The 19,343-nt window shown below is 22.7% G+C and overlaps 1 protein-coding gene across 1 annotated transcript; it reads right to left on the bottom strand.

Annotated features, from left to right (window-relative positions):
* Positions 1 to 4,127: 4,127 nt before the first annotated feature.
* On the bottom strand, positions 4,128 to 19,133 carry LOC122498101 (forkhead box protein N3-like). Its single transcript, XM_043605678.1, has 6 exons — positions 19,037 to 19,133; positions 14,271 to 14,687; positions 10,890 to 11,299; positions 7,569 to 7,872; positions 6,942 to 7,047; positions 4,128 to 4,854 (listed from the first exon to the last, which is right to left on the bottom strand). The coding sequence occupies exons 2-6, from the start codon at positions 14,632 to 14,634 to the stop codon at positions 4,563 to 4,565; spliced, it is 1,476 nt and encodes a 491-aa protein (XP_043461613.1). The 5' UTR covers positions 14,635 to 14,687; positions 19,037 to 19,133; the 3' UTR covers positions 4,128 to 4,562.
* Positions 19,134 to 19,343: the final 210 nt, after the last annotated feature.

The raw sequence follows: 19,343 nt of genomic DNA, 5'->3' as shown, positions 1-19,343 counted from the left end.
TTCACTTTTTTTTCCTTTTAAATTTTATTAATACCATATTTCTTTAATATTTTACAAAAATAAGTCGGCATTTATTTTAATCGCCAGCCAAAGTGAAAAATAAATCTAGAAGCGAGTTTCGAGTTTTTATAATTTTCTGCTCTCGCCTCACGGACCCTAATTTTTTTTTATCATATATATACAGCGTATTAATATATATAATTGAAATCGATCTCGAAAAAAAGCCACAGAGAGTAGAAAAAAGGGGGAAACGATACTTTTATCTCGACTTTTTGTTTTGTTTAAAAATTATTATTATTATCATCATCTAACGACGGTGTGATAATCGTTTAACTTTTTTTTTTCTTCATTTTTTATGATAAAATTTTCGCACACATTGTCATGTCAATCTTTATCCAGAATTACAATTGAATTTGCCTCATCTTTGGTATAAAATTATTATTTGACGCGTCTCTCGAAAACTACAATATAATAAAAATTCACCTTCTATCTACTTTTGTCTTTTATTTCAGTCCCTATTTATCTCAAAATATTATTACTACGTTACTATTATTATTATAATATAATAAAATTTTAAAACAATTTCTTCTCTCCGATTTTGGATAATATAATAGAAATTAATTATTAAAAAGTAAAGACGAAAATTTCTAATAATATTAAATTTATAAACATTTGAAAATTTAATACAACTACCTAATGTTAATTTGATAAAATTGTTCAATTAATAATTTGATTATTATACTAAAATCAATAATTTTTTTTTTCATAAATTTTCTTTTTAATGAAAAACGAAGAATTAAAAATTTCTTATTAACGTAATAAAAAACAATGTCATTCTATTGAGAGAAGGAGGGCAAATTTCAACCCATTTGTAATTGTCAGTTTGTCAATCATTCATAAGGGGACAATTTGTTTAAAAATAATTTCTTTCTTACAAAATTTACTAATTTCAGGCCTTGGATTGACTTTTAAGGCGCAAAAAAGTGTCAGTCGATTCAAAAATAGAAAAAAAGGCGAAAAAAAGAATTTTCTTTTATTTCGTGTTGTCACAATTTCGTTTTTTAATTCCCTGACCTTCCACTGATTTCTAAATTCAATTATTCGAAACTTCAGTAATTTTTTTATATGAATATTTAAATACTTGTCATTTATATTTCCACAAAAAATAAAGTTTTGAAATTCTTTTAGTAAATTTAAATTACAATATTTTTACGAAACTAATTTTTAAAAATTATATTTTTTTAAATTCAATTCTCTTCAATAATAATTAGTTATTGAAATTTTTTATAATATAATTTTTTTTAATTTTTTAATATTATTAAAATTCTTTAGAATTCTACTTTCTTACACTTAATATTTCGGAAAAATCATGAGATTTCTTATTTGTAATTAAAATTCTTTATAGTTCAAATTTTTATGTCAAAAGTTTGACAGTTAATTTGTAAATAATAAAATAAGTGAAGTAAGAAAATTTAAGCCAAATTTCAAAAACTCAATAAAGAGGTACAGTTGCAATTTTTAAAAATAATTAATTATTTTATGAATTATTTATTTTTGTATTTAAATAATTGAATTCTGATAATTGATTTAGGAAAGAATTTCAAAACTTTAGAAAATAATTAGAAGTGTGAAAGTAGGATTCTTTAGAAATAATTAAAATTCAAAAAGTTTTTAACCTAAAATCTTTGAAATTCTAATTGCTGTAAAAGTATAATATTTAAATATAAAAAATTATTAATTTATTAGCTGCCTTAAAAATTAAGAGTTTTTAATAATATTATTCAAAAATTCTAAAAAATAATTGAATTTTGGAAGACTTGCAGTTCAAATTTTCATAAAAAATTTTTCAAATGGTTTTACATTAAAAGTATTTCGAAATTTTAAGCAAATACAGAAGAATAAGTATTTAAATATTTATTTTACAAAAGATTGAAATTTGAAAGATTTAATTTAAAAATTCTGAAAAAATTAGGTTTTTGAAGAATTGTAATTAAAATTTTTTGAAGATTTACTTGAATTCTAGAAAATAATTGTTGAAAAATTGAAACAATTCTGAAATTTTGTAAAATTTTAAGTAAAATAAATTTTATACTTTAAATTTTTCCTGTTTAAAAATTATCTATAAATATAATTGTATTTTTGAAAATTTTACATTATTTTATGAATTTACAAAAATTATTCTATATAATTAATTCAATTCTCATATTTGAATTCTAATAGGAATTGATTTAAAAAAATTTCAGTTAAAATTTTAGAAATTAATTGAATATTTAAATCGTTATAACAAGAATTTTAGAAATTAATTAAAGTTTTTAAGAGATTTTTAAATTAAATTCTTTGAAAACTAAGAGAAGCAAAAGTACTATATAAAAATATTTATATCTATATTTTAAAAAATTATTAATTACATTACTTTTCTTCAAAAATTCTTAGTTTTGAATAATTTTATTCAAAAATTCTAAAAAAATAATTGAATTTGGGAAAAATTACTGTTGTTGCAATTTTTAGAAATAATTAAATTTCAAAAGGTTTTTCATTGAAATTATTTGAAATTTTAATTTCTGGGGAAAAATAAATAAGAATAAGTTTTAAAATTTTTCTTTAACAAAAAATATTGAAGTTTTGAATAATTTAATTTAGAAATTCAGAAAAGATTTGTTTCCTGAAAAAATGTAATTAAAATTTTTTAAAAATATTTGTTCTTCCGAAAATTATTTTAAAAAATTGAAACAATAGAAAATTTTGCCCAATTTCATTAAAATAAATTTTATACTTTAACGAATTTTATTTGTTTCCTTTTAAAAATGATTTCAAAACATAATCGTATTTTTGAAAAATTCTAATTGAAAATTTGGAAAGGAATTCAATTTTAAAGAATTAAATTCATTACCAAATTTATTCCAATAGTACTTAAAAGTTCAATTATTTAATCAAAAATATCTGACATTCAAGTTGTTAGAAATATTTTGTCGATTTCTACACAAGTTGTTCAAATAATTCTTAATTTTTTCTTTAAATTTAAAGAAAAACTGTTAGAAAAATTATATTTTTTAAAAAATGAAAAATTTTCATTAAATTTCAAAAAGAAAAATTCTACAAATTTTCTTTTTTAATATTTCAATAATGTTTTAATAATTATTAAAATAATGTTTCAGAGCTAATTTTCAAATTTCAATTCGAAATTTTTTATTATTTTTATTTTAATTTTTATTTTAATTTTTATTTTATTATTATTTTAATATTTAAAAATTCAATTAACTTTTAAATTTTCAATAAAAATTTTTCAAAATTTTGATTTTTAAAATTTTTTAATGAAATATTTAAAAAGAGAATTAGGTTACTAGCAATAAAATTTTACAAAATTTTAATTATTTATTAAACTTAACTATGTTTCAAGAAATTGTTTATCTTAAAACAAATTGTTTAATATTTTTAACAATTGTTGTTTTGAAATTTTTTACTATTGTTATTTTTTCTCTATAAAAATAGAAATGAAATGCGTTTTATACCAAAAAAGTGGTATTTTCTTGCAATATTTATAAATCAAAAAAATCATTTATAAAAATATGTCGAAAAAAGTTGGCTTTAAAAAAATAGTCGATAAAGATCCTAGGCCTGCAATTTAAATTCCCATGAATTAAAATTTGCCCCGTGTGCCTTCTCTCAAATAAGATTTAATTCGATAACATCTAGTTAAGAATAAGAATAAATTTTTTCAATACAAAAGAATAAGAAAAATATCTCGGAAAATCGAGAGACAGATTCAATAATCATTCTGCATAAATTCGCGCGTACACGATAGATTAAATATATTCTCTTTAAATATATTATAAATTTGTTTTTTTTTTATAATGAATAGTTATCAATCGTATCTCTATACAATATCTACAGAAGAAAATCTAATATAGATCTATCATCAATATTTAAACTCTCTATGAATTAATATATTTCTATATTATTAATCATTCGCAACATTTTGTCAAAAATTGACAGAAAAAAAATTCTTTCAGTACGCCAGTTGCGTTTCTTTTCCCTTTCCATTCATTTACACCTGACTCGAATTATTTAGACTACTTCGTTCATAATTTATTTATAATATATATATATTTTTTTGTATATCTCTATTATTATTTATATATATATTGATATACAAGTAATTAATCTTTTACTGATTTTTTTTTCTTTATACTCTAATATTGCTTCAAGTTTAGTGCTACGGTTGTTTGTTTGTTTCATTATTTATTCTTTTTTTCATTTTGGCATTTAGCGAGTTTTAAACCCTGAGCAACCGCCAATACCGAAGTTTTTAACGATTTTTCGGAATTAAAGTGCGGTTGTGAGATGTAAAATGTTTTCCTCACGTGGGACAATTTTTTTTTTAAAAAGGGATTTTGGACAACGGAGAAAAAAATTCTCTCTCTCTTTTTAAGCAACTATTTTAGGCAGATCTTGTTTTTCCTATGTTTTCGAAAATTAGGGTAAGATTTTGACGATTGAAAAAGTAATGAAGGGGGGAAAAAGAGGGAGAAGTTTTTGGCGCTGCCACGAATTGACATGATATATTACCCCTTGACCTGTTTGAGGTAACGGTTGCCCTCGCCCCACTCTCTCCAGCGTCGACGTCGCTTGTCACTGTTTGAATAGTCGTTGTTGCTGGTGGATCTCCTCTTCGCCTTGGGCGCTCCTCCTTCCGTTTTTGATCCTCCACTGTAATTTTGAGAGTGGTGCGCTCGATTTTGATTCAATACTGTGCTGCTGACTCCAGCCAAATTCAACAGTGCGTCCGCACCTTCGGCAATTTTTCTCTGCTCGTCAAAATCCGCTCCTGAAGATTCTGTGGTTGAACATCTTTTGCTGTGGGGAAAAGAGCATTTTTTTTTTTATTATTCAAAATCAAATATTTATCGGGAAAAATTACTTTTTCTTGTCTCTTAAGTCATAATTCATTAGTACCATCATTTTTGGTTGAATTTTAAGTTACAAAAAATGTATAAATTTATAAATAACTATAAAATATAAAAACGTTCAACGAAAATAAATTTCAAGCTTCAGATTGAAAAAAAATTGTTTTAGACGATTTAGAAGTACAAAAAAGTCATTTATTTTATTCAGTGTTGTCACAAACATTTCATTTTTTAATTTCCACAACTTTTTTTAATTTCGAAATTTAATTATTCAAAACTTAAATTATTTCCGTAAATAAATATTTAAATCATACTTTTTTTCTACTTTTTCCCAGGAAATAAAGTTTTAAAAATTTTAAACCTTTAAAATTATTTCTAAAAAAAAAAAATTACTACTATAATCAATCAAAAATTTAATTACTTCATACAAGTTTTAAGTAAATTTCTTTTATAAATCAATTAATTTAAATAATTTCCAGTAAGCTTTTTGAGAATTCAATTACTTAAAAGCAAAAAATCAATTTCTTTATGAAGAATTACAAGCATGAATTTAACAAAGCTTGTAGAAAATGCCAAGATATTTCTATCTAAATTTTTTAAAACTTCATTAAATTTCAAATTTTTAATTATAATTCTTCAAAAATACGATTATACCTATTTCGAAATTATTTTTAAAATTAAACAAATAAAATTCATTAAAATATAAAATTTATTTCAATAAAATTTGACAAAATTTTCAATTGTTTCATTTTTTAAAATTATTTTCTAAAATCCAATTATTTTTAAAACAATTTTAATTACATTTATTCAAGAAACAAATTTTTTCGGAACTTCTAAATTAAATTATTCAAAACTTGAATACTTTAAAAAAAAAAAAAATTTTTAAACTTATTTTTTATTTTTCCCTAGGAATTAAAAATTCAAATAATTTCAATGAAAAACCTTTTGAAATTTAATTATTTCTAAAAATTGCAACAACAGTAATTTTTTCCAAATTCAATTATTTTTTTTTAGAACTTTTGAATAAAATTATTTAAAACTTCAAGAATTTTTGAAGAAAAATAATGTAATTAATAACTTTATAAAATAAAATTATAAGTATTTTTATACTTTTGCTTCCCTTAAATTTTTAAAGAATTTAATTTAAAAATCTTTTAAAAAATGTAATTAATTCCTAAAATTCCTGTTAAAAAGCTGTAGATATTCAATTATTTTTCTGAAATTTTAATTGAAATTTCTTTTAAATCAATTCTTATTAGAATTCAACTACGAGAATTGAATTATTTTAATAGAATAATTTTTGTTAACTCATAAAATAATATGTTTACAAAAATAAAATTACAATTTACAGATCATTTTTAAAGACGTAAGAATAAAATTCTTTAAAATGTAAAATTTATTTCAAAAAATTTTACAACATTTTCATTTGTTTCAATTTTTTAAAAATTATTTTCGGGAATTCAAGTATATCTTCAAAAAATGTTAATTTCCATTTTTCAAAAAACTAATTTTTCCCAGAATTTCCAAATTAAATCTTTTAAATTTCAATCATTTTTGTAAAATAAATATTTATATACCTACTTATTGTTCTTTATTTGCTTAGAATTTCGAAATACTTTCAATGTAAAACCATTTGAAAAAGTTTTTATGAAATTTGAACTGCAAATCTTTCAAAATATTATTTTTTAGAATTTTTGAATAATACAAAGTATTAAAAAAGTTTAAAAAAGTAGACTTCTAAAAAATTCTTACTAACTGCTTTCGAAAATAATTGAGTTTAAAAAAAAAATTTTAGTCTATATAAAAAACTAATTACTTCTTCAAAGAATTTAATTCAAAAAATTGGAAATGATTTTTATCTTCAAAATAATAAATAATGAATGTTTTCATGTTTGCGCGATTCAAGTTCAAGAAATAAATTCTTAAATCCATTTCATAAAATTTCCAGACGTCTCCAGGTTTTTTCTGACTAAAAAAAATGCATGACAATTTCTAGATTTAGCAGCCCTGAAAGAGATACGTAAATAAAATCCGTACCTCTCGAGTTTGATAGAAGTAATGCAACTGTATGTATGATCCTCGCTAGAGCTCCTTGTGATTACCGGAACGAGCTTTTCCTGGTCCGGAAACTTTCTCTTCCGATCTAGACAAGCAATGAGACCTCAATTCAATTTATATGTAACGGTCGTCCGTTATAAACACTGCATTCAAATCATTTAAAAAAAGCCTTCCTGTCATAAAAAGCATCTAATAAACAATTAAATGATTCATTAATTTTTCGTTCCACTTCTACAAGGAACAAATTTCGGCGCATTGGTTGTTCCCAAGGATACTTCAATTCGTGTACTTCAAAAAAGGACAACATTTGTGATTTAGAGTTTAGCTGGTGCCCCAAATCGGGATAATAGTTTCTTTCGACCAATAATGCAAAATTTTTACCAAAAACAGTGCAACTAATGCCAAATTTTTTCGAAATTTTTTCCTTGCCTCGCCAAAGAAACAATAAAATCTCAACTTTAACTTTGCTGCGATTTTTTGTTTGCCTTAAAAATAAATTTTAATTTTGAAGTTCTTTTAAGATGGATTATGGACGGTAATGTTGTTGGCCTGCAGAATTCTGAAATTAAATTAGCCATAAGTGAAAAAACATGATTAATTATTTACCTTTATTGTGATTTAAAATAATAGGTCCGTGCTTGAAAGAAAGCATCGCAGCCGCCGCCGCGTCAACATCACTGTCGATCTCGTTCTCGTGTGTGTCGCAAATATTGCTTGACGCGAGTCTTTTTGAGAGATAGGGGAAGAGAACGGGATCGGGAAGTCGAGTGCTCACACTTTTCCTCGACACTTTCTCGGGCGACGAAATATTTTGAGCAGTCGGCGGAGGAAAGGGGGCGCGAGACAGCGCCTGTATCAAATTCGGACGGTACTGCGCGTCCACCATCCACAACGAACCCTTTCCCAAATTCTGAAAAATATTCGCAAATTAATTTCCCTTCCTTCTTCATTTAAAAAAAAGATCAATAAAATATATAAATAAATAATCAATAAATAAAAGAAAACATAAAAAAGTCGTTCCAATATTGCAACGAAGGTTAGCGTCCATAATAAAGTGGAGACATCACTGTAACTCTTTCTTATCACTGCTTCGAATCGTATATTTTTTCTAAAATATCTGCATAGTTCAGCAAATAAATGACTTTTCGCAGTGACAAGAAAAGAGTGTCCCACTTAATTATTGACGATAGTGTAAAAATATAAAACGAATATTTCAACAATGGAACAAAAGTTTTATAATCTTTAGAAACTATTTTTAATTACAGCAAGCTTAGCACTCGTTAGTTAAAAAAGTAATAAAAAGTATTTTTAAGAGAATGTCAAAGTCGATGCAACTTTTGCAAAGAGCTTTAAATCACAACGAATTTGACCTTCAGAAAAAGGAAATTTTAATTAGTTTAAATTTTTACTGCTAACTCTTTCAGAATTATTTGGCAACTCTGACTTTTTTCTTCATTTCCAGAAAGAATTTTGACAGTAAAAAAATATTCTGATTCACTCTAAAAATGATTATATTAAACAAAACTCATGTTTGTAATACATTTATTTCCAAACATCTTTAATAATCGTATCATTAGATTATTTTAGATAAATATTTAATTATTATTTTTCCATAGGAATTAATATTTTCAAAAATTTCCACTTACAAATCTTTTTAAAATTCAATAATTCATAAAAATTGCTCCTGTAACTTGTTCAAAATTAATTTCAAAATTTCAATTCAATTATTTTCTAGAATTTTTAACCAAAATTCTTCTAAAAATAAATTTTTTTCCAATAATTTTTTAGAAAGTTCTTCGAGAATCCATTAATTCAAACAAAAAGAAAAGTTCACCTAAAATATTTTAATTTTATTAAAATTATTGATAGAAAATTTAATTATTTTCAACAATTTTATTACAATTTTTGTAAACAATTAAATTTTTTTGACGTCTTTCTTTAAGTTTTTTGAAAATCTTGTAGTTTTTATAAATAATTTTATTGCAATTTTTGTAAACAATTAAATTTTTTTGAAGAATTTCTTTAAGTTTTTTGAAAATATTGCAGTTTTTTTTTATTAATTTTAATTGATAATTTTGAAAATAATTAAACTGTACAAAGAGTGCGGGGTCCTTTAAACAACGGATTTTTTTCAACTTTTGTTTCAAAAATTTATTAAAATTTTAGAAAATAAATTGCATTTTTTCGAAAAAAATTTATTAAAAATGAAAAAAAATAATTGAATCTTTTTGTGAAAAATTAAAATTGTATTGGAAATACTTGAATTCCTGTAAAGAATTTTATTATTTATGTGAATAATTTAATTTTTCCGAAGAATATTATTACAGGGTGTCTAACAAGGATTAAGAAAATAATTCCCTGACTTTTCCCTGACTTTTTACTAATTTTATTTCTGCTTCCTAGGGACAAAAATATGGTAACTGACATATTTAACAATAAATTAATATCTAATGATAGAAACAACCGATTTTTTCTTCTCTTTTATGGCATTTAGCTTCATTATTTTTGTGCTTTTAGAAAATACTTTACTTATTAAATTGTCTCAATTCTTTGGTAAAAAATCTAAAATTATCGAAAATTATCAAAAATTCGAAAAACCGAATTTCTTAAAATTCAACATTTTTTCTTCTTTTTTATGGCATTTAGCTTCATTATTTTTGGGCTCATCAAAAAAACTTTACTTATTTAATAGTCTCTACCCTCTGGTATAAAATTTAAAATTATTAAAAATTATCAAAAATTCGAAAAACAGAATTTCCTAAAATTAATTATTTTTTCTTCTATTTTATGGCGTTTAGCTTGAATACTTTTGGGCTCTGCAAAAACACTTTACTTATTTAATAGTCTCCAAACTTTACTTAAAAATTTAAAATTATTAGAAATTATTAAAAATTCGAAAAACCGAATTTCTTAAAATTCAACATTTTTTCTTCTCTTTTATGGCATTTAGCTTCACTATTTTTGGGCTCTTCAAAAACACTTTAACTACTTAATAGTCTTCACCCTTTGGTAAAAAATTTAAAATTATTAAATATTTAAAATTATTCAAAAAACCGAATTTCTTTAAAATTTAACATTGAAAGAAACGATAATAAAAATCTTCTAAGTTTTGTTAGATTAAAAAAATTTTTTACTCACAAAAATTTTAATTTTTGTATAAATTTTTATATATTTCCCTGGCTTTTAATGAAATTCTCTGACATTCCCTGACCGTTAGACACTCTGTATTATTTATGAAAATGAAAATAGTTAAATTCTAGCGAAGAATTTTATTAAAATTTTTGAAAATAATAAACAATAATAATTAATTATGTACTTTACTGATTTTTTCAAATTTCAAAATTTAAATTATTCAAAAATTGAAGCTTATATTTGAAAATAAAAAATTTTGGAGTTTGCATAATAATAATAATAATAATAATAATAATAATAATAATAATAATAATAATAATAAAAAAATATTGAATATCATGTTTTGCACACTAAAATACTTATTGTACTTCAATTTTAATTAATTGAAGTTTTTTGTCACCACTTAAAGTTGTAATAGTTTAAAATTTGGATCGAGTTAAATTTGAATAGACTAAAATTTGACTGAATTAAGTAGATTAATTTGATTGAGAAAGTTAAATTTAGTAACGAAATTTTGATATTTAACAACATAAATTGATTAAAAAAACAACATAAATAGAAAATTTTTGAATTTATGATTATTGTAAAGAAAAAATAAATATTAAATTTCTAGCTTAAATGCTCAGCGGGTCTAAAGTTGCGCCAGGTCTCAAGAAAAAAAGAAAAAAAAAAGTAGCTTTCAGTAGCACGAAACTAAAAAAAGTATCCAAATAGTATGAAACCGTAAAAGAAGGAGTAAACAGTAGCTTTTTAATAGATGAGTGCTGTTATAGTCTAAAAATAAACGAAACTCACTGAGGCCTTTTCCACTTTTCGAAAGCACTTGTTCAGACTCAAATTGTGTCGAACCGAGTTCTTCCAGCCGGTCGGAGCGTTTCTGAAATACGGGAAATGATCGAGAATCCAAGCGTAGACTTCCTTAACTGGCAGGGCTTTCACTGGACTGTCCTCGATCGCCATGAAGATGAGACACGAAAATGAATAGGGTGGTTTACTATTTTTGTGCAATTGAGGATCATAAGGTATATGAGTTGGATGCTTCATGCGATTCGAGACTGGAAGATTGTTGTTGCTCAACGAGATCTTCGAGTGATTACTTGGAACACCGTCAAAGAATATTTTCTCCTGGAAAATTTGTGATACCTTATGATTTCTCCCTCCTGCCGATTGACTCTGCACTGAATTCGGACTCTTGCCGTTGCTCTCTGCAAAAGAAAAGAAAAATTCACAATAACTTTCATAAAATATGAAAAAAATTTCTTTCTATTCGTCAATTATTTTATTATTATACTAAATTCATGACAATACGAATAAATTATTTACTCAATCAACTGAATTTTATTTACAACTGTTAGAAAACAGGGTTCAATTTTTTTTTGTCGATCGAACTAAACATATGAATGTTTGCTTAGTAAAGCAAACAAAAATATATTAAAATTAATTAAAAAACTATTAAAAAACCAAACGAAATCGAGATAAGTAAAATGTAATTTTTCGAAACATTCATTTGCTGTGATACTTATTATTGTTTAAACTTATTATCACAATAACTATTAGGTTTCGTGAAGCTTACTTTTTGTTGAACGTTTTTAATAAAAAAAATTAATCTACAATTAAAATTTATTTACAAAAAATTTAAAAATATTCTACTAATTTATTTCAAAAATAATTATTTACAATCAAAATTTGTTGTCAAATATCAATTATTATTTACTTCCTAAATTTGAATTAGTGAAAAGTCGACTCAGAGTTGTCACCAAAATTTAATTTTGTTTTTCCCTGATATTGCTTTAAATTTTAATAATTTTTGAAAAAGTTCTTTGGGAATTTTCAATTCCATTTGAATACAATTCAATTTTACGAAATTTCGATTATTCGGAAATTCTTAAATTAAATAAATATTAGAAAATAAAAACTTCAAATAGGTAATTTCAAAAAAAAAATCAATTAAACTTTTTCAAAAAAATTAATTCCACAGAATTTTTAGTTAAAAGTATGATTTGAGCCCTTTTTGAAATTCACGATTCAATTATTTCTAAAAATTCACGCTGTAATGTTTTAAATATTCAATTATTATCTAAAATTTTAAATGAAATTCATTTTTAAATAAATTTCTATTAGAATATTCAATTATTTAAATAGGCGCAAAAATAAATAATTTATTGAATGTTTCTTAAAATCGAATTCTTATAAAGAATTATATCAACAAATTTTTAAATAATTGAATTCTTTCGACGTATTTTAAAAAAAATTTTAAGAATAATTATATTTTTCGAGGAATTTGATTAATATGGTATTAAAAATATTTTAAATTCTGCGATAAGTTTGATTATTTATGAAAATAATTAAATTCATAAAAAGAATTTTATTATTTATGAAAATAATTTAATCTCTAAAATATTATTTATAAACATTGAATTATTGTGAAGAAGTTTATAAAAAATTTGTAAATAATTGAATTCATGTGAAATTTTCCTTATTTATTTATGAGAATAATTATATGTTTGCGTAGAATTTTATCAACATTTTTTGAAAATAATTGAATTCTTTTTAGAAAATTTGTTTAAAATAGTAAATATTGAAAACCATTGAATTGAGGAAAATTTTTAAAAATAATTGAAGTTTTGCCAAGAATTGTATTAAAATTTTTGAAAATAATCGAATTTCGGAGAAGAGTTTTATTATTCTTGACAAAATTTCAATTATATTTAATAGATAATTGAAATTTTGTCGAGAATATTAAAAAATTTGTCAACATAATTGAATTTTTTCTAATAATTTTACAACTTTTGAAAATAATTGAATTTTTGCAATCATTTGTAACTTATCAAAATTCAATTTTCTTTTAGTTTTTTTATACTAAAATAGTAATTAAAATTTTGAAGATGTAATTGAATTCCCGAAAATAATTTTTTTAAAAATTGAAACAATTGAAAATTTTGTAAAATTTTATTAAAGTAAATTTTATTTTTTCATCTTTAGAAACAATCTACAAATATAATTTTATTTTTCTAAATACATTATTTTATGAATTTACAAAAATTATTCTATTTAAATAATTCAATTCTCGCAGTGGAATTCTGATAGGAATTGATTTAAAAAATATTTCATTTAAAATTTTAGAAAATAATTGAATATTTGAAGCATCATAACAGGAATTTTAGGAATTAATAAAATTTTAAAAGATATTTAAATTAAATTCTTTGAAAATTTAAGGGAAGCAAAAGTATAAAAATATTACAATTTTTATTTTAAAAAATTATTAATTACATTATTTTTCTTTAAAAATTCTTAAAATTTTGAATAATTTTATTCAAAGATTCTAAAAAATAATTGAATTTTGGAAGAATTACAGTTGCTATTTTTAGAAATAATTAAATTTCAAAAGGTTTTTCACTGAAATTATTTGAAATTTTAATTCTTGTGGAAAAATAAATAAGAATAAGTTTTTAAATGTTTGTTTAACAAAAAATGTTGAAGTTTTGAATAATTTAATTTAGAAATTCAGATTAAATTTGTTTCCTGAAAAAATGTACCTAATTAAAATTTTTTTAAAAATAATTGTATTTCCGAAAATAATTTTAAAAAACTGAACAATTAAAAATTTTGTCAAATTTCATTGAAATTAATTTTATTTGTTTACTTTTAAAAATTATTTTGAATTTGTTTCCTGAAAAAATGTAATAAAAATTTTTGTAATTAAAATTAATTCTGAAAATAATTTTAAAAAACTGAAACAATTGAAAATTTTGTCAAATTTCATTGAAATTAATTTTATTTGTTTACTTTTAAAAATTATTTTGAAACATAATTGTATTTTTGAAGAAGTTTTGAAGAATTTTAAAGTAACAATGGCAAGGAAAATTTTAGAAATTAATTTTTCGCAACTCTTTTTAATTTTTGAACCTCTTTAGAATTTATTTCTGAAAGAAGGTTCAGGAAAGTTTAAAAGTTTTTGAAACAAAAACGATTTGCTTTCATGAGAATCACCCACATAAATGTTGAATTTTTGTTAATAAAGCTGACGCAATTGTTTTTAGACAAAATTCAATGGATTGAATCCTATTTGAAAAAATGACAGTATTAATAAATAAAAAATATTCAGAAGGTAAAATATTATTGAATAATTCGAAGGGAAGAATAATGAATAGAAGAAGATGGAATAATAAATTGTACCTGTTGAATAGCTTTCATCAAGACTGGAAACAGAGTTTGTATTCTCCGAGAGATCATCGCAAATATTGTTGTTGAGGACATTTTCTTCTTTTGCGCTCTTGGAAGATTTAGAAATTTCGAGACTCTTGAGGAGATTTTGCTGATGAAGCCAAGTAAGAGATGTCAAATCATCATCGGACTGATTGCTTTTCATGGATTTATCACTTCGTGGACTTCCCTCGTTCAACTCGTCAATGGAGCTGCCTTCAGTCGCAATGTCTTCGTCTCTCACTGAATAAATAGCTTCTCCACAGTCAAGGACGTGCGTGACTGTCAAACCAACGGCAGTTTCCATATTTGTTGTATCCGGCCTGTCTGGTGCCATTATTTCACTCTTTTTCTTCAATTTTCTTCTTTTTCTTCTTCTTCTTCTTTCAACTGCAACATTCACGTTCAAATTTCAATTAAAATCAAATATCAACGAGTTGAAAGTTAATACTTTTTTTTTACAAACAATGCTTGTAATTTGAAAATTTATACACATCATTTTTTGTTTCAAGTAGTCAGAATTTTAAATATCATGACAATTTAAATCCATAGAATAAAATAAAGTAAAAAGAAAAATGAAGAAGCATTTTTTTAATTAAAATATTATTCGAACTAAAAGTTTAATTACTTGATGTTTGGAACCATTAAATTTGATATTAATAAAAATGAAAATAATTGAAAAATCTTATCGTTCAGAAATTTTATCAATAATAATAATAAATATGAGACAAGATTGACACAAAAATTTGATTTTGTTTTTTTCAGACTTTTCCCTGACTTTCAGTGTTTTGATTTTTTCCCCTGATTCCTATCCCCTTTTTCCTTAAAAAAATTCAATTATAAAAAATAATAATTTTTAGAAACAAAAACTTGATTTAAAACTTTTAGAACATCTAGGGAATTTTCAAAAATTTTAATAAAATTGTATGCAAGAAGTAAAATATTTCGATCTATATTTCGGATTCAAAAAAGGAAAGTTACAAAGATTTTATAACATTTTTTTTTTTGTTAAAATGTTATCATTTTCAAATTAAAAGAAAAATTTACTTAATATTGCAAAATTATGGAACATAAAATAATTTCTAAAATTTTCTTGCAAAAATAGTACCACAAAATGTATTTATAATTTATGTTTTGGAATATTAAATTAAATTATGATTTTTAATTAAAAACAATTTTGTTTAATTAATTTTTCTTAATATAAGCCTTGGATCGACATTAAAACACAAAAAAGTCATTCATTTAATTCAGCGTTATCACAAAAATTTTATTTTATATTTCCCTGACCTTTCACTGACTTGAATTTCTAAATTCAATTATTTAGAACTTGAATAATTTTGTTAAATAAATATTTAAATACTTCCTATTTGGTTTTTCACAGAAACTAAAATTTAGAAATTTTAATTTAAAACCTTATGGAATTTATTAATTTCTAAAAATAATACAAATTTAAAATTCAATTATTTTCTATAATTTTCAACTAAACTTCATCTTTAAATAAATTATTTTAAATCAATTTTTTAATAATTTTCCGAAAGTTCTTCCAGAATTCAATTATTTAAATACAAAAATTCAATTTTTTATAATTATAATTATAATTTTAACAAATTATGATAAAGAAATTCTTAAAATTAATTTTTTTTAAATATTTTCAAATAACTTTTGAAAGATAATATAGTTTTTTAATTATTTAGAATTGAAAAATTTCCGAATAATTGAAATTTGGTAAAATCTTTTAAAAATAATTGAATTTTTGCAAAAAATGTATAAAAATAATCAAATTTTTGAAGAATTTTCATTATAATTATATGAACATGATTTTTCCGAAATTTTAGTAAATCTAAAAAAAGTATTATTAGAAAATTTTAATTTACTTTGTTCGAAGATAATTGAATTTTCATAAATTATGATAAGACAATTCTAAGAATTAGTTCTTTAAAAATATTGTGATGTAATTTTTCGAAAATAGGTAAGTAAATTTCTTAAAATAATTTTTTTACAATTTAAAAAAACACTAATTAATTTTTTGAAGAATTTTAATTAAAAATTTTGAATATGATTTTCGGAAATATGTTATTGAAAAAATATTGAAAATAATTGAATTTTAAAAAATTAAAATGAAAAAAAATTCTAGGAATGAATTTTTTAAAGATATTTTAATATAATTTTTAGAAGTAAATTTTCAATAATTTTCATTTTTAAATTTACGCTTGAAGATTTTTCATTAAAATTTTTGAGAATTCAATTATTTTCCAAATTTGCAATTAAAATTCTTCAAACGTTGATTTTCAAAAAATGTAATAAAATAATTGAAGGAAATCGATTATTTGGAATTAAATTTTACAAACATTTCAATTATTCAAAATTCTTTTTTGAAATTCAACAATTTATAATAATTGAAGATGACAGAGTGATAAAATCATTATTTTATATTATAAGAATATTGTTATTGTAACTTCTTTAAATTAATGAAATAATTCAATTGAGAAATATTTTTGAAAATAATTGAAATTTTGCCAAGAATTTTAATAAAATTTTTAATAATAATTGAATTTTCGAGAAGAATTTTATTATTTATAAAGATAACTGAATTAAAAATAGGCAGATTATTAATATAGAATTTTAATTTGAAATTTTTGTAAATATTAAATAAAAAGTTGATATTTCAAATTTTCAAAATTGAATTTTTATGCCTAAACTTATAAATTGCTTTTTAAAACTATTATTTAATTAAAAATTGCTTGTTTAAAAACAGTGAACAACACCCTTTTTATAATGAACATTATTTGAAATATTTATTCAGCAACAAGTGATTTATAAATATTATCATAAACCGCATAAATTACACTTCAAATATGAATTAAAAAATATTTAACTTGATGTATAATTTTTCAATGACTTTCTCAATTTTAGAGAAAATTTCGCTTATGAACTGTCACATTTTTGAGGTTATCTTTCCTCAAAATAAAATGTTTCCGAAAATATAAACAAATTAAATATTTCTGCTGCTTTAATAGCCTTTCCAAGTATTGTATTTTAGAATATTAATATCTTGAAATATTTTTGATAACTTATTTTTTATATTCATTATCATTTTTATTTTTATCAAATTTTATACAAATCACAGTATCACACCTTAGTACTTTGATGAAATCTGCAGGTTTTCATCTTGTCACTAATGACGTTAAGAATAAAAACACAGCATATATTAAATAGGTTAAATAGGCACAATGTCCATTATCAAAAGTAGTAAAAATAGAAGAGAAAAAATTCATCATAATAAAATGCAAAAAAATTCCCCTTTCGAAATTATTCGAAAATTTGAAAATATTTTCAAAGTAATAAAATACTTGTTCAAGAAAAAAGGAAGACGAAAAAGGAAGAATAAAAACTAGAAAAAATTTTAGAGTAAGTAGTGTTTTTTTTTTAAAAAACGCGCAATTTTTCAATAAGAAATCACGTGAATCTCGTCGTGACAGATTCTTTTCGTTTACTATGTAACTAGTGCACTATTGGTGCAAGATCGATGCCGTTGCCAACTAATCACCAACCGGAGACACGTCACGCGAGAAATGAAGAGAGCTCTCTCGCTCCTCAACTAATATTGGATGCGTTTGTATTTTTGGTGACTGCACATATATGTAGATATATATATATACGCAAGCCTTGTTTATACGATAACAATGCGCGACAAAATGGCTACCGTTTATTCCAAGAAACTGCATTTTAAGCACGCAACAATTCTCACAACACACAACACTAATTTCGATTCAATTTTTATAAATAAAAAATACCCTTCAAATAGACGAGAAATTTTTCACAACAGAAATCACGATCCAAACAAAACACACGATGTTTTGGTTTTTAAAAGGAACTTTAAATATGGCGTCGCCCTTTTGAATGCATGTCGTCTGTATATTTTTGCATTATGCACTATCACCGCGATGAAAAAAAGACACTTTTAAAAACGGTTTTTTAATATTTAAACAATTTTTTTCTATATTAAAAAACTATTTGTTTTTCGTAAACATTTATTTACAAGATGCAAGAGAACTTAAGATTTTTTTTTATTTACTGAAAGTGAAAAGAGGAAAACAAGTTGAAATTTTAAAATTAAAGGAAATATTACCGAATAATTTGACATTTTCAAAGAAATGTAAATTGAAAATTTAGTGAACTAGATTGCATTACTTGTTGAATTCAAATATGGAGTTGATATAGTGGATTACGAAACTTGAGTAAGCAATAAAAAAATGGCTGCGGCATTGCTTGCACACGGCATCAACATCATTTTCCACAAAAATAATCACTAAACAATGAGTTAAATTTTTCATATAAAAAAAAAATTGGGAAAAAATTCACGTAACACTCAATTTTAGAAAAAAAAATCACTTGCTCTATTTTCGAGTTTTCCTCTCGCCATGTCGTCACACACACACGAATCGCGGATTCGCCCTCAATAACTGGAAAATTCAAAGAAAACCTCTTCTTGCACTGTTTTTTTTTACTTGAAATTAAGAAAAATGAAAATATTCAACTTTTTTTTGTTGCCTGCAATTTTTTAGAAACCAACATTCAACACATGATCTAACGTTTTGCGTCTTCATGTTCACCATGGTCATTATTATGTTATTTTTTTCGCTTTTTTTGAAAACACAATTGTTGTCAGTGATTATTGAATTTTCAATTGTGAAAAGTTTTTTGAAAACAATTAAAATGTTTTCCTTTGAAAAACTTACGTATTCACTCACGCAGACGGTATTCTGGTGTACTTTTTCCTAACGAGGAGCATCTCAAGCACTCACTCTATACAAAATCCAGCTGATCTAAACGCCATATTGGATATATATATATATTATTTTTGACGTCACTTCAATTAATATCGTATCGTTTTTAAAAAAAACACATATATCGATTGTATCGCGAGACGATATCTCGAAAGAATTACGCGGGAAAATTTTCATGTTCAAATATAAACAAATTTTTTATTTCTATTTTTTATTTCTTATTTATAAAAATTTACCAAATTTACCAATTTACCAATTA

This window comes from Leptopilina heterotoma, unplaced genomic scaffold (assembly GCF_015476425.1).
Source record: "Leptopilina heterotoma isolate Lh14 unplaced genomic scaffold, ASM1547642v1 Lhet_142, whole genome shotgun sequence".
Lineage (NCBI taxonomy): Eukaryota > Metazoa > Arthropoda > Insecta > Hymenoptera > Figitidae > Leptopilina > Leptopilina heterotoma.
Note: the sequence above shows the minus strand (reverse complement) of the source record. Positions and strands in the feature narration are given on the sequence as shown.

Coding starts and splice junctions, on each gene's coding strand:
- LOC122498101 (XM_043605678.1), bottom strand. CDS start 14,634: ATGGCACCAGACAGGCCGGATACAACAAATATGGAAACTGCCGTTGGT. Junction 11,300..14,270: donor TGATGAAAGCTATTCAACAG/GTACAATTTATT, acceptor TTTCTTTTGCAG/AGAGCAACGGCAAGAGTCCG. Junction 7,048..7,568: donor TATTTTAAATCACAATAAAG/GTAAATAATTAA, acceptor TTGCTTGTCTAG/ATCGGAAGAGAAAGTTTCCG.